The sequence below is a fragment of the Thunnus maccoyii genome, chromosome 3 (assembly GCF_910596095.1).
Source record: "Thunnus maccoyii chromosome 3, fThuMac1.1, whole genome shotgun sequence".
Lineage (NCBI taxonomy): Eukaryota > Metazoa > Chordata > Actinopteri > Scombriformes > Scombridae > Thunnus > Thunnus maccoyii.
The window spans coordinates 17833500-17849817 of NC_056535.1; the positions used below are offsets into that span (position 1 = coordinate 17833500).

Sequence of the window (16318 nt, forward strand, 5' to 3'; positions counted from 1 at the left end):
AACATTCTGTATTTCAAATGAAACAACACAGCGCTTAATACTTTTCATTCTTGAATTGCTTGACATGAATCCTGATACAAGGACTGTGTTAGCTAAACAAGGATTTTTCCACCAGTATATGTTGTTTAATAACCTACTATACATACACACAAGAATAAGTTGGCAAAAATCCTTTATGGGGGTTTCAATCACTGGCTTTGACCTGAGAAAAATGTTTCCAATCTCCTGAATGACTACAATATAGCACTTGACCTTGTGAATATTTGAGGTTAAACACACTCAATGATCCACAAGCATAAATTATGACGTCATTTTTGAAAACAGGCACAAGTTCTTCAGCTTTGTACATATCAATACATGATCCAAAATGCAGTATACAAAAAAAGTTGAGAGCAGTGGTCCCTGTAACATTAAGATGTAATGTATCAGGTTGGGACCGTAATGAGAAGTAAGACGTGGTTAATGGTCTGTGAGGTTAAAGAGCGAAGGGTTAAATATCCTCATATTATAATCGATAAGACTGACTTAAGCCTTGCTTACTTTTCAGTTCAAAGGTTACAGAGGCAAGGGCTTAAAAAAAGGTAGTCAAGAGAAAGTTTAACAGTTTACCCCATCAGCTGAAAACAGAAATTACTAGAAGAGAAAACTGCTTTGAATCTGGCACGTGCTGTCATGATGCACTCCTCAAAGAGAAACGCTTGTTTCACAAGTTCAAAAAATTTTTTTTTGAGATGGCCAGTGAGGTTTATCGAGTCAGGATGGGTACTGCATAGTCAGCAATCAGTGACTGGACAACTATCTCCTGTGAGTCAGTCCTCTCAGCTTAGCTCACGTTCTCTGGACCGGCGCCGATGATCTCCTGGATCTCTCGCACCACGATGATGCGTGCCAGCATCTGCTCCACTTGCTGACTCAGGAGGGGCTGAGACGAGTACCACATCGGGCTGTTCGGCGCAACGACAGGCTCTGGAGTCATGTAGTATGCGTCATTACGTCCTTTAACGCTTTGAGGACTGCAAAAGGGAGGAAAAGGGAGTTAAGGTTTTGAGGCTTAGAACTGCAATTGTCAGTCGATCACTGGGTTACGGACTGATGGTCAGGACATTTGAGGACGCCACTTTTGGCTTTGGGACACATTTCTCACCATTTTTTGACATTTTACTGACCAAACGACTAATTGATTAATTGAGAAAATAAATATATAATGAAATTAATTGTTAGTTACAGTCCTGTTGGGGTCCATCCTGAAAAATAATCCAGTTACACAGAATTTGTTAAGTTAAGCACCACTCACCATTTGAAGAGATAAAAGTCATAAAGTTTAATGGGACATCGAAGAGGATTCTCTGGATCCTCGATCTGCTCTTCATACATGTCATCAGTTCCTGAAACAGAAGTCACACAACAGGTTAGCGACAATGATTTCAGCTGTCAAAGGCTGCGATACATAGCAACACTTCAACATAAACCTAACTATACTGAGCACCTTTTTGTCCGGCATTGTGTGGACTTTGTCCTTTCAGAAGGCGGATGCTGGTCGCTTTGTCCTTGGCATTAGTAGGGTTCTTCCTTGTGTGTCTCAAGACCTTAGAGAAAGCTACTTTCATGTGCTGTTCAGGTGTTATCAGGCGGAAAAACCTGTGACAAAGTTGTTGTTTTTTTATTACAATTAAGATTTACATCTGAAATACATTTCCGTGTTGTTAGAGAGAATAGATTCAGTTAAGTTAGTGCCGAGAGGTGGGAACTCACTTAGTGTTGAAGTACATTAGAGTTGTTAGCAAGGTGCCTGGTGAATGGGCACCAAGCTGTTTACACTCCCACAGCATCTCCTCTGTCACATGACTTGGAATGACGTAACCTTAGGAGAGGACACACAGTTATTAATTCACACTATAAAAAGAAATAATAAAACCGTAAATGGCGATTCTCTCTTACCTAAAGGATGGATACTGGGTCTCCAACCATCCAGGATTTTGTGTAAACACTCACAGAAACGAATGTAATATGGATCAGAGAAAATATCGTCCACTCGTCCATTTTCGGACAGATACTATAAAAAGAGACATACATTAGTAACTTCAGATAACCTTTTGACGTGGTCCACCATCTTCATGTTTGAGCATGTGGGCACTAACCTTTTGTATACACAAGAAAACATAATATAGAACATCCGGTGAAAATTGTTCTTCGTCTGATCCTCGTGCCTCCTGCGTCATCAGGGAAAGACCCAAGTTTAGCTCAGCTACTGCGCTGGACACCAAGTCTTCTTGAAAACGCAGAGGCTGACGACCTGGACACATCCACAGAGAGATGAGAAGAAGAGGCAAAGTTTTTATTCTTGTTTAAAGGGTAGAGCGGCCTACATTACCTGTGTCCTTGATCTTTATTTAGACAGAGGGAAAGCAGAGAAAGTTAGATGCAAGACAAAAAGTCTGGGAGTCGATGCTGTTTTAGACGAAATCTGTATACAATGTCTTAATGACCATTTTGTCGTCTCGTCATCTATTCAAAAACACTAATGCAACGACCATTCAAAATGAACCTGTTTGAAACAGGTCGATTGTTTGGCTTCCGGCTGCTACTTCATTGCAAAGGAAAATGAATACAGTTGATGTGAGGTTTGAATGAGCAAATACACCGACAACATGAGGGAAAATAAAATTCTATTATTAAGTACTCTACGAGTAAATAAATGTTCTATTCTCATTTCAAGTAGCCTAAAATAAGGGCTGCGTTTAAAAATAAAATAATTTGCATCCTAATGAGACAGTATATGAGACAAACTGGTTTTGAACTGCTTGTGGAAGTATTGGGCTCTGTCTGAGTGCCTCCAAAATGCAGGTGACCTACACTCAACAATGTACCTGAATGCCTCCTGCATAGTCACTTGCAGCTGATCTGCCAAACGTGCTGCTACACTACGCTTTCTGTCTAGACACAGGGTGAGAGTGTCCATTCTTGATTAAAAGCTCTGTTTTTTCTGTCTATTTTTCTCTTTATAGAGCACTTTTCTCTGACTCGTGTCACATCTCGTCTCTGGTCTTTTCCTGACATGCTGGAGTCAGTCGGCAGAGCCCTGAAGCTCCTCCCTGCCCCTAAACAGAGCAGAGCAGCTCACTTGTCGCTGGTTTATTCAAAGTTTATTAAAATTACACGGATTGCAAGTCCAAATTGCACCAAATCAGACACTACACTCCCTTGGGTCCCCAGCCATACACCCATCAAGTGTAGAGTCAGTGGGATGAACGGTTCAAGAGATACATGAAGGACTTATAGACATACAGAGATTCCTTCTTTTAGAAGAGAGATAGATGTGTTCAAATGATTATAGGCTGACTTACGTCCTATGGGTGCAAGCTTTGTCTTTTCCTGCTTGCTCAGCTCTAGGTTTTTTCGCTTCACCCAGAGGCGCCAGACCTCCAGGCCCTCCTCTGGCTTCAGACAGACAGGAACCAGAATTTCCGAAGGTGGTTCTGCATGAGCCTCCGTCTCCACTTGACCCTGCACAAGACCAAGATATTAATGTTAATGTTGAAGTTCATGCTTTCCAAAAAATAAGATAGCAAGTAATTTCAATTTCAGACCAGTCTGTCTGAAAAGGACCAGAAAAACAGAAACCGAGAAATTTGAATGATGATACTTCCAAATCATGAACTATCATATTTGAGGTTTTAAACACTATGAGCAAGTTTGAATTAGTAGCTTTTCGGTATTGTTTCCCTTTGACATCCCGATGACTGCCCACTAATTATTAATGTCTTGATAGGAATAGTAATTTTTAAAAACCACACAATTTGCCATACAAACCTATATTGTACAACTCCACAATAATCACAGAGTTGTACAACAGACTACTGCACCTGGATTTAAGTTCATGATTCTACATTTTCATGCACTGAGCTGTGGAAAACAAGTACAGCACACAGCGCTAACTGAAGGTCTACAGTATGGCTGGTAATAAAAGAGACTGTTCTTACCTGCAGATGGAGCTGCTGCTCTTGTCCCTCTTCTCCTTGGCTCTGCTGTTGATTTGGGTCCCATATGTGTACCGACTGTGTAGTGTTGTAAGTCCCATCTACAGTCTGTACCGCCACAGGGATGTGAATGTTCCCGTTCATGAACTGCGCCGGGAACAGTGTCTGTACTATTTCTTCCTGAGTCCCGGTAGAGGCTGACTGCACATCTGCAGACCTTATTGAGGAACTGGGGGACATTTTGTCCTTACCGTTGGCTGTAGTAACTTGCACTGTGCTGTACGACTCCTGTGGTATGGCAATGTGAGTTACACCCTGCTGTTGTGGAGTCGAATAAACAGGGATGGTCCAGGTCTCCCCTGTGGGACCTGTGATTGTTCCCGTAGTGCTGTACAGTTGAGCACTGTCAACAGTGAGCAAATCTGGTCTTAGGGACACATAACTTTGCTGCTGCCCTTGAGGGATGGCTAGAACTGTGGCCACTTGCTGGCCCTGTGGAACGGCATAGGACACTGCTAGGGGAACATCCACCTTACGCTTCTTGGCAGGTTGGAGAACAGTTGAGACAGTACCGGACCTCCTGTCTGTCTCCCTGGGAGAGTCCTGCTGGTGGGAGGGAGACATGGCCTCTATTGTCTGGATCTGGATCTGTTGGCCCCCTTGCAGCTGGATCTGCTGACCACCTTGTAGCTGAATTTGTTGGCCCCCTTGTAGCTGAATGTGTTGGCCACCTTGTAGCTGAATATGCTGACCACCTTGCAGCTGAATCTGTTGGCCACCTTGTAGCTGAATGTGTTGAATCTGTTGACCAGCCTCGAGTTGAATATGTTGGCCATCCGGCAGCTGAATCTGCTGCGTTCCTTGTAGCTGGATTTGTTGTCCACTTGACAACTGAATTTGTTGTCCTCCTGCTACAGCTGCAACCAGCTGTGCCTGAATCTGTGAAATACAGACAACATGGTGACAAACCAGCAGTAATGCACCATACCAGTGCATGAATAGATTAATAATTGTTAGTATGGGCGACGATTTAAATACTATTTATTTAAGTACCTGCTGTTGTTGCTCCTCTGTGAGTTCTCCCTGTGGGACGAGGTGGGCTGTTGAGATTCCCTGCAGGTCCTGCTGTTCCTGGATCTGAACCTGGCGCAGAGGAGAGGCATTACAAAATAAACCGGCCTGTCAGCAATCATACCGAGAAATAACAAGACTTATTATTCATTGACAGATTTACGAACTACACTTTTTATGAAATAAGCAACTAAACTTGGATTTAGATGAAAAAGTGACTTAAATTATTTCAATTATGACATTCTGATTATAAAATGTGAATAAGGGAGCTTTGCCAAAGAGTAATTTATTTTTAAATTCAAGAACACACAACAATTTCAAGTGCTTAATACAGTTCAGCAGTGCAACAGAGAAGGTAATGATTGATCCCAGTTCAATGTGCAGCCACTGCCAAGTCTACCAACAACCTACAGGGAGCAAAAAAGCTAACTGTGAGTGAATGAATGTTACTTATTGGACCCATAAAATCACACACCACTTTAAAAAAAATAATGCATATTATTCTTATTAATTTGTTATTAAAATGGAAGATTTGAAACAACCTAATTTATATATATATTATATAATATTTCACTTGTACTAGAGCAGAATGGCAGATATACTCTCAAAGGGAACAATTAAAAACTGATTTGCACAATCTGCCATTTTGGTTTTGAACTAGAATCATAATCTTTTTTCTCACCTTTTCTCAACAACAAATGGATGCCAAGTGCCAGACCAAAGCTACTTAACTCCAACTACAATTAACTTATCAAACACCACAATGCCTTTCCATTTGTTTTCCTCTTGACAGTGAGTAATGACAATGTTTCTGGACCCTGCCAGACCCATCTGTCTTGTGCAGTTTAAACATAGTATGTCTCTGATAAGACTGACTAATGTGATCACATAAACACAAACCTTACTGACAACCAATTTTCTTTTTAATCCACAGCAGTGATATATACACACACACACACACAGTATATTTATATGTATATATACACACACCATATCATTTTATAGGTCTGTAATAGGAAAATTTCTACAAGTCTAGTGATGTTCTATAATTTTCTTTTTAACAAATCCGAGACGAGACCAAAGCCAACAATAAATTGATTGAAAAAGTAATTACACTGCTGCACTGAGTGACATGTTTGTTCATTACTATTGTTGTTTATTTTGAGTCGTACCCACATACACTTCCCTACTGCAGTAAATACTCCCTAATGCACTAAATGCGTATTAATCTGCCACTGAAAATACTCACCAACAAAATTTACTCATGTCTGAGTGGTGTTTTTTTTGGAAGCTACAGTGCCCAGCTGTTTAGGGAAATTATTTAGCCTTTAAGAAATACAAAACTATATATTTAGAGCCATTTTTAAAGACAAACATCTTCAGTAGGAACAAATGGGTTTGAGACTTAGTGCCACAGACATTGTAGGCAAGTCAAGAAGTATTGAGAGACAACGTATTATAGTTTTTTGTCTTTTCATGAGATTTATTGACAATAGGAGAAATATGGGATGTCTCCAGCCTTATTCTTTAAGAAATAATTTTTGCATGGCTTGCCATCTGTGGTAAGGAACTGACACTCGCTATAAACCAACCTGCACTTGAAGCTGCTGTTCAGAGCTTTGATGGACAGATAGCTGAGGTGAAATCTCAGCCGAGGTCACCTGTACCTGTCATAAAACGTGTGTGTGTGTATATATATATATATATATATGTAAATATAAAAGGTATAGCACATTGCAAAATATTGATTCATTCAACCACCATAATAATATGCTCTTACCGGGCAAGCTAACTCTAAGAGAGAGCCAGCCACCTCTGTGCTGTCCGTGTAGACACAGTTGGTGCCCTGCTGCTGGTACACCATGGCTGTGGTGGTGGTCGCCCCTCCCTGCTGGCTGAACTCCTGCAGCACTTCTGGGCCCTTGGCGAGGGACTCCAGGAACTCCTTCATCCTGTGCTGAGGCACAGTGCGGGCCTTCTGCCGCACATATTCATCAAACGACACCACACCACTATCCTGCTCATTCATTGTCACTTGACCTGGAAAGATTACAACACATATCCATACACTTGAGAATGTAAAACAGCTTTGATTTACAACAACATCTCTGATGAAGATGTAGCTCTGGTTACTATTTTCATCTGCAGTTGTAAGAGCACAGTATAATAAGCAAAATTATATAATTAAAACCTCTGATAGTCAAAGAAAAGGACGTTTGGATGACATAACTTAGTAAGCACACAGGACAAAGTGCATTAGTCGATTTTGGCTTCTAAGCTGCGTTTTAATCAACTTTTACTAGTAAAGTTGCAGCCAGAAACACAGCTCACAGCTAGGCCTCAGCTCAAACATAAATTCACAATTTTGTCTAAATGTACGTCAAATAGAAACACAGGTCAAGGTACCAGCAGTATGTTATCCTGGCAATATAAACTGTAGTAATAGTGTGTACGTTGGCTAGGCTAGTTGTTAGCATGTTAGCAAGGCACTACTGTTTTGTTACAGCCTGTGTGGCTAACTGCCGCTAACGTCAACTGTATTTAATACCACCGAACAGAAATGCGATGTCTACTGTAAATTATGCAACTGGGCAACACAGTTTGCTTTTAAGGTAACAAACATCAAAGCAACAGTCCATTCATTGCAATAGCGTAACACTAGCTAATCGTTGTGCTAATGTTAGCCAGCTAGCTCAACGGCTCTGAATCCTGTCATGCTACCTTAAATAAAACGAAATCCTCTCCTTTCCGCCAAGGCACGGTGTTTAAAACTAAAAAAAAAGCCGATAAACGTCTAACAGCTACCACCGGCGTGCCATCCACCTCGCCACATAGTGCATGTGGCAGCAGTGTAATCCCGCAAACAATGCTGTGATTAGTTTGCAATAAAATGTAACAGCAGCAGCAGCAGCGGCAGCGAGCAGGCGAGGTCTCTGACGTCTGCTTATTTCAGGGGGAGATCCAGGCTGCCTCCGCTATGAAACAAGTTCCCCAGCTGCGGCAAAGCACGGATTTATTCATCCAGCTGGATCCTGAGGGATATTGCTACAGCACGCACAGCAAGGCTACACATGCAACAACGTCCCTTGTGTTTATAAAGTCAAATATAAAATGACGGAAGTATAGGCCCCGAAAACAACACTGCTCTCTGCCAGGCAAATGGCCTGCCGCGTAGTCCTGTTAACAAGGTCCCCCATCCTACAGTGAGACCAAGACTGGCATTACGTGGCTCTCCAAAACTGTGAAATGACACTCAGACTAACCATGCAGACCCAGGTGTATATAGTTCAATGTGCAGTATGTAATGATGCCACCTTCATCACGTTTCACTATTTGTCTGTGCAGATGGGACACAGCAACATCACCCACCCCTCTCATGTGAATATTGGGTAATGTGGAGACACAGTGTTATTTATACACACAGTATTATTTATTAGCTCCTTGATTTTCTGGCGCTGAAAAACAGAGCAGGAAAATAATAGTACTGAAAATCTTGTTTACAGTTCACACACACTTGTATTCCTTGTGTTCTGAAAATTGTTGTTATTTTCAGTACACTGAGAGCCACTAAACCAGAGTCAATTTCCTTGTATGCGTAAACATACTTGACCAATAAAGATGATTCAGATACTGAAAATATGCAAAGTGAAAATGTGCACTGATGTATACAGATATATGCAGTGCAACCATTAGATAGATAGACGGATAGATAGATAAAGAGATAGATATTAAATCTGAATAGATCACAGACAAGGGATATTCTCAAGGAGAAGAAACTAAAATTTACTCTTCACTGTACATTCAATAGGTTTTTGCTCAATTTTGGTCTCATGATGATCTCTGTAGTATACAGTCCACCTCCTGATATAAGCATATGAAATGTGGTTTAAAACTCCAAAAAAGCTAAAAACAGGACCTTGAGTTTAGACATTTTTTGCCAAACTTGCCCCTCTTAGGTTTACCACATCGATATACTTTTGACTCTTTGACTACAAACTAAGCTCCAGGTTGAATCATTTTGAATTGACACATATACTTAATATAATTCCAAGCCATAAATGCTTAAAATGCTCTCCAAGATAGCTCTGGTGATGCCTGGTAAACATATGAATGCATGTACCTTTAACAAAATGTAACTTCCCCAGTCTCCCTTAAAGAGCCAGGCATGTGCTGCTGAGGGCCTCCCCCTGTTCTCCCCACAACAAACTGCCTCTCACCCGTCTTAAGGTGGACCGAGACAGATGTACTGTTCGCATAGGCTATATCCTCTACACACTGGACAGGGAAGAGTTAATTCCCACACTCACCGCAGACTTGTGATTCTGCAGGGGCTCTCTGGTGGACATGGTTGTGGTGTTTATACATTATATATGTATGTTATTATATATTTTTATGAAGAGGTTTTTTTACTACATTCTATTGTGTCTTCTGTGAAAATAATAAAAATCATTTCTACATGTCAGCATATGCAGAATATCTACTGTGTCTAATGCCAGGTCATGTTTGGCACCTTGCATATTATTTTCAGGATAATAAGCCAGTAAGTTGGCATACAAGTGTTAGTGCATCTGCTCGTGTCTAGTTGGCGTTCCACATCGCTTCATGTGACTTTGTGCCACTGTAAGAATCTTAATGTAATCCTTTAGAGAAGGATTTACCTCAACACAACTGTTGTAGACACTGGCAGGTGAGGAGTGTAGACTTTTATTAACAGTCAATTATTTATAAAAATCATGATTTCTTTTTTAAATCTACATTTGTCAGGATAATACCCAGGACTTTTTTTTTGCATTTATGCAACTTTTTTTTCCCACAATGGTCCCTGATATTTAGATCCTGCTCTTGATTTTGCAGGCGACATCATGATGGGAGGCTGCCAAGTAACCAGCCGGTGCAGTAATAAGAATAAGACGCCAGCTTGAAGCCCTGATTGCTGTGAGCATGTCTGTAAATACATTGTGGTCAACCCTCACTGCGGTGCTCTTTATGAACCTCGTCAGAGATCAGATGCAGCGAGAGATGCAACTCACAACGCACTGAAAGGAATCACAAGGACTCACAGGTACATCTGAGTTATCTGGTTTTATTGAGCATTTTTTAATTTTTGGGAGAGATTGCTTTGGTAATCGGATACTGTGTGTTGGTGATGTTGTAAAATAATGGTAAGTGATACCACAATACCTTTTGGAGCCTAAAATAGTTGCATGTAGAGCTTTTTAATACTTTTGTCTTTAATATTGGTTTGTGGCTGAGTGACAAATAGTAAAATCTGAACTCACTTAAGGTTATATTTAGGAAAGTCACCTGTAAGAAAGCAGATGTTATGCTGAAAAAGATCATACTATTTTGCGTTTACTTGGTGTTTATAGTATTTTCATCTTTAAGTCATTTACACTTTTTTTATTTAACATTTTTGTTTTCAAACGATGTGTGATAAGCACATAATTGAAGTGACATTTGTGATCCAAAGGGCACAGACAGATCAAGACCTCTGAGCTGCAACGTTTTTTTACAACCTGTGTTGTATTTTTGCTGAGGCAAACAAGTCCACAGATGCTGTGAAGTCTGCAAACCCATTGGATTACAGAGGGGAACTAAATTGGGCTTTATAGCATTGAAACACAAGATTGATTATCTGGAAATCTGTGCGACTCTTTACCTCTAAATCTTTAACTGTCTTTTACAACTACTGTATTTAAATTAGTGTACTTAGAAATGCCACATCCCATTAAAACAGGACAATGCTCTTATTTGAGGTCAACTAGTGTGTTAATGTTTATCAGTAATCTGATAGGCCACTGTCAGTTTAATGAATGTTTAATGAATGTGTTAATGTTAATTGATTAATTAATTACGAAGCTTATACATTTTCAGATTTTGTTGAGATTGTCAGAAAGGTGATAATTCTACTTTATGTTTATTATTGAGGTTGTAGTGGGTGTTGGTGGAGTGCATTATATTGAAAAGTGTTCCTAAAAGTGAAAAATGTTCCATTAGCAGACATGAGGGGGGCAAAATATTAGTTACACATTTCAATATAATGCTCCTCAATACACCAACACCCAGTAGAATTATCATCTTTCTGACAATCAACAAAAACTGAAAATATATGTATAAACTTCGTAAAAGTAGAATTTATGGCAGAGCTGTTGTATTGGATTGCATTAGATTGCACAGGTGTTCCTAAATAAAGTGGCTGGTGAGTGAATAACATGGGGATTGACACACAATCCCCATGTTATTCCCCATGCCATACAGGCATTGAACACAGAATGACCGCATCAGGGAACATTTGTTATTTTATAAGACTTGCACTCTGGTATTATTTATTTATATAACCTTATATAATCTGCTGTTACGTTCCCATTTGCACTACTGTATGTTGTATATTTTGTATGTTTTTAATGGTGTGTTATTCTTGTTATGCATAGTGTATGTACTTTGCTTTACAGTAAAGTTAATCAATCAATCAAGCAATCAAGCAATGAAAACACTTTCTCCCTTTCTGCTTCATTCTACAGGTTTGGGATTTCAACTTAGGTGTCAAAAAATGGGGCGTTCATCTTTGCTCTTCATTACACTAACTGTGTTTCTCTCTTCACTATGGAGCCTTATTCAAACTTCACAATCACTGGACAACTCTGATTCGATCCGAATGACTCAAAGCACAGACAGAAGCAACAATACCACGCACAGCCGGTCCAGCGAAGCAATCCCTCATTCAGAGAGCGGTGACTTTTTGGAAGGCAGTGGACGTAATGTTGACAGTATGATATCCCAGACAATCTTCAATCGGACAGTTCTTACAAAGGAGCCTGAGCGAGCTGGCAATGAAAACCGTTCCGGGTCTGGACTCACATTACCTACGTCGGAATTTATTCTACCCCACTTAGGGGCTCATGACCAAGCTACTGACAAATCTAATACTTCAAGCACAGGACACGCTCACTCCAGTGTACACATAATCTCAGAGGAGGCTCTCGTGGGAGGCAGCCACACAACAACTGAGGAACAGTTAAAAAAGAATCATACAACCACAGTAAATGACGACTTTGTGACTGGTGAGTGAACATGTGATTGTAGATTGAAGTCAAAAACACACAGTATGTTACTGATCAGATTCATAATTAATTTTCTTTAAGTGATATGATCTTACCTGATCCCTGAGTCATCAAAATCTAATGTAATATGAAAACCCTTTTCATTGGCTATGTTTAAAAATAATGTTCACCATTAAATTCTAATGCATCCATAATAAGACTTTTCCTCTCTCTCTATCTCATAGGTGGGGAGAGCTCTGACCTCTCTGTCCAAACCAAGGTGTTTACCTCCATGACAAATCAGAGCCCGTCAGGACCTGGAGGTCCCTGTGTTCTTGGTCTTGGTCCTTGTGTTGTTCACACAAACTTTAATGGCACCAATCTGCTCTGGGATGACATGAAGCGCACACTGGCATTTGCCTGGGAACTACATGTGTTTGGATCAGCTAGCCTTTTTATACTGATGGCAGCCCTGGCGGTTTTTGGTTTGGCTGGTGCATCCACTCTACCTTATCCCCTCTGTGATGCCCTGACCCTGTTAAATAGTCTCCTAATCCTGAGTGCTACTCTGCGTGCTGTCCTCCTGCTACTTGATCCATACGGTACTTGTCAGATCCTGTCTCGTGCTACTTTGGCAGCACTGCAAAACACTCCCCTGCAGCTCCTCCTGTGGGCGCAGGTAACCCTCGCTCTGGCCACACTCAGAGGGTTGAAATTATTACTTTTCCCACTGAAGCTGCAGCGCCCATTGGTGGTTGCAGGGCTGGCTGTATCACATTGCTCTCTTTTAGTGGCAGCAGACTTATATTCTCCAACTTTGTCCCCTGCTCTCCCTTTGTTGCTACAGATGCTCTCGCTCTCCTGGGGTTTCCCATTCTGCATGGGAGTCCTCACCAAGTCTCTCTCCCATCTACATCCGTCTCTGAGTTCGTCTGTACCGCAATGGGCTCCTTCACATAGGATAGAGAAGCGTTCAGAACGGGTTACAGCAGTGTGCGCCTTCTTCGGGGTTCTCTGCTGCAGCCTTCAGATGTATAGTCTCCTCTGGCTTTATGGGCTGCTGGGGAACTGGAGGCGCTTTGGCTGGGGCTGGTGGCTCAGTCAGTTTTGGGCCAGAATCCTTGAGTTAGCTTGGGGATTCTCTTTGCTCGTCTTGGGATCCTGGATCTTCTGGACACCTTCTAGGGGTCATTCAAGGGGTGATCATGGGCAGGGCAGAGGTGAGGTGTCTAAAGGAGTGGAAGAGACAGGCTTGTGGAGTAGGGTCTTAACCAGCGTGTGGAGTGGGCCACTAAGAAAGTCTGATAAAAAATGGGAAGACCTGATACCAAATAATTGGGCAAAGTATAACCTGTCCAGAGCAGGTATCAGCAACAACATAATGCGTCCATCTGATGATCAATCCTCCATCACAATACCAGAGTGCAAGCCCGATCCTGTTAGCAGCTCTGACTCTCAGACTGCACTACTGTGGCAAAAAGTTGGTGAACGTGAATGTGTTCTTTCGCTTATAGAATTTGACATGCGGCCCCCATCTCCTATTAACCTCAGACGCAGCATCGACAACGCCCTCCATCACGGACAACTTGTAGCAGGAGGTCTGTTCACACCTCCTCCTCCCTCTTGGACTCACAATGTGGGCCAAGACGCCACTAATGGAGAAGCATTCCCTCCATCTTATGTCGGCTATGGGTGGATGTTGGATACAGAATCTATCAATGCATCTCTGGACCATTTCCAAGCCAAAGAGCCAATACAGTCACCCAATGCTACCACTGATCATAGTGATAATGCCGAGTCTCCAACTAGTCAACATCAGGGAGAAGATTTTAATTCAAGGATGTCAGCAGTGATGAATCAGCATGACTGGTCTGATGACGACATCACAGACCTATAAACTGTCTTTTATGTAAGGAAAGCCACAAATAACATCTAAATGATCTAGTCTACATGAAATGGTACAATCACGTTGTATAGACGCAAATTCTTCTGAAAGTATTTATCTCGCAAGTATCATTTAAGTACTGCTTGTGTTGGCTTGAAAAGGGATTAAGTTACAGATATTCAGCACACGATCCTCTTGAGTAGAAGCCTGGTAATCAGACTGAATTGCCATTTCATTTCATTTCATTTCATTTGAATCCCTAATCAAATCCTAGATGTGTCTAGGATCTATTAATGTCTTCCTCGTGATATGACTTTCAATGGGTGTTCTGAAATGCATGTATTTTTATCTATATGAGTTCTAGCACAACTTTATTCATTAAGTAAAGTGTGTGGAAATGGCAGTAACAAAGTGCAAACAGCAAGAGTTTATTTCCAGTGAGCATTCACAATTAAAGTGTTTTATATTGTTTGCTTCTATACGCTCCTTATTTGTGTATGCAGGATAGGCCAGTGGGTTTAAAACATTTAAATAATCTGAATCGACTTCTCACCTGTTTGCATCAGGTTTGTGTAGAAACTTGAAGTCATGTGTGCATTTGTTTTTAATTATATTTGTTTATAAAACATATGTGTAAATGCTCTATTTGCCACTGTAAGAATTCCAATTGGATGTTTTCACTGAATGTATTGTTTGTCAATAAAATGTATTTATATGAATGGTCTATAACCTTGATGATGGCCATGTGCAGAAATGTTTCATTTAAGCATTTAAATTACTATTATTTTTATCGTTATGTTTTCACTTTAAAGAACAAAGGAAGAGTTTTCTAGAGGTAAAGCCAGGAAAAATGATTCATGTTGATGGATAATTTCTGGCATTTATGAGAGTGAGAGAACTGATCAGGTGATTAAAACATGACTTCTCAGTGATGTATTAGTAAGAATAATCAGAGAGAGGCTGACAGGAGCTGGATCACTGCACTCTCAAGAGTCTCGACTCATCAGCACCTGACCTGCACAACCAGGTGCTCTCAGCAGCCTGGCTGTGATTGGCTCGTCAATTAAGTAACATTGAACACTATAAATATACGACGAATTAACACGGTACAGTCTTGGCGATTGGCCCAACACTAATGTTGCAAGGAACACATGTTTAACACAGTCATCGGGGGTGTGATGCCTTGGAAAACTCATGTGTTGTATTTCCTATTAACAGCGACTCTGTCGTCCATAAAACTCAATGATGGACGGACTGCCGATGTCGGGACTGTTTTGCAAAGACCCGCAGAAACTATGTCAGCTCTTTCTCCTCGTTTTGGGACAGTACAAGGCAGTCTTCACTTCAGAAGTGTGAAACATGAATCTGCGGCCCCAACTCGAGGCGGATCACTTGCTCTTAGGTTAGATAATCAAAAGCCGACGACAGGTGAGTAAAAGATCCATTCAGGTGGACCAATAATGTCAGTGGCGCTGGTCGTTTGTGCCACTGAGTTTATTTGTACGACATGTAGTAATGCTTATGATTTTGTATGGAAACAGGCTACCACATTTGCATTACCATTGGTAGTAGTTTTCTGTCCAATTAGAAAAGCCACGCCGAATCAATTCCGTTTGAACAGATCCACACTACTTGGCAAGAAACTGGAAAAAAAATCTCTCTCCCCATAGCAAGATCTGCTTCATTAAATTTCATCATTACAGACTCACCAAATTTATATTTAGCAGTACCTACAGTAGGAGAGAGACTATTTTCACCAAACTGGGTAGTATTTTAAAATCTGAAAAAGAACAGGCCTGTCTTCTTTCTTACTTAGCTTTATCTGGGGTATATGTTTTCATGATTGTTTGTCCCTGTTGGTTGTTGTATACAATATCTCTGGGATGTTTGTTTGTTTGAAAGCATACATTAGTGATGGACATTCATTGGCATATAACTAATATGGAGAAAATGAGCACCCACCTCCAACAAATACCTGCCCCCCTCCCCTCTCACCGGTCTCATTCTGAGACAATAGTCAAGAATGGGCAGATTAAACCTGAATGCCAAAATTACACTCACTGATAACAAAATTACACCAAATCTAATGCAATCCAATATAACAGCTCTGCCATAAATTCTACTTTTATTAAGCTTATACATTTTCAGTTTGTTGACATTGTCAGAAAGGGGATAATTCTTTTTATTATTGAGGTCATAGTGGTGTACTGGAGTCCATTATATTAAAGTGTTCCTAGTATTTTGTCCATGCAATTAACATATATGAGGAACAGTTGCTATTTCCAAATCTATATTTTGCTTTGCTATTATTTCTTATAGTATCAGATTAATCATGGACTAATTAC

The 16318-nt window shown here is 40.7% G+C and overlaps 2 protein-coding genes across 5 annotated transcripts in view; one reads left to right on the forward strand and one right to left on the reverse strand.

The window, feature by feature from the left end:
• Positions 1-155: 155 nt before the first annotated feature.
• The window catches only part of LOC121893879 (transcriptional regulator QRICH1-like), a 20507-nt gene continuing 4344 nt past the window's right edge, over positions 156-16318 (reverse strand). The window contains exons 1-12 of one of the 4 annotated variants that reach the window (XM_042406015.1): positions 7770-8246; positions 6829-7088; positions 6641-6715; positions 5031-5120; positions 3981-4916; positions 3345-3504; positions 2139-2293; positions 1939-2053; positions 1753-1861; positions 1487-1638; positions 1295-1385; positions 156-1013 (exon numbers count right to left, since the gene is read on the reverse strand). In XM_042406015.1, coding sequence (XP_042261949.1) covers positions 824-1013; positions 1295-1385; positions 1487-1638; positions 1753-1861; positions 1939-2053; positions 2139-2293; positions 3345-3504; positions 3981-4916; positions 5031-5120; positions 6641-6715; positions 6829-7077 — 2322 coding nt within the window. In that variant the 5' untranslated portion in view covers positions 7078-7088; positions 7770-8246 and the 3' untranslated portion in view covers positions 156-823. Of the gene's footprint in view, positions 1014-1294; positions 1386-1486; positions 1639-1752; positions 1862-1938; positions 2054-2138; positions 2294-3344; positions 3505-3980; positions 4917-5030; positions 5121-6640; positions 6716-6828; positions 7089-7454; positions 7706-7769; positions 8247-16318 lie in introns of those variants that run through there. The other 3 variants (XM_042406016.1, XM_042406014.1, XM_042406017.1) reach the window with 3 other exon arrangements.
• The window catches only part of LOC121893880 (leucine-rich repeat extensin-like protein 5), a 4263-nt gene continuing 3014 nt past the window's right edge, over positions 15070-16318 (forward strand). Inside the window, exon 1 of the mRNA XM_042406018.1 lies at positions 15070-15401. Within this exon, the coding sequence (XP_042261952.1) occupies positions 15125-15401 (277 nt within the window). The 5' untranslated portion in view covers positions 15070-15124. The remainder of the gene's footprint in view (positions 15402-16318) is intronic.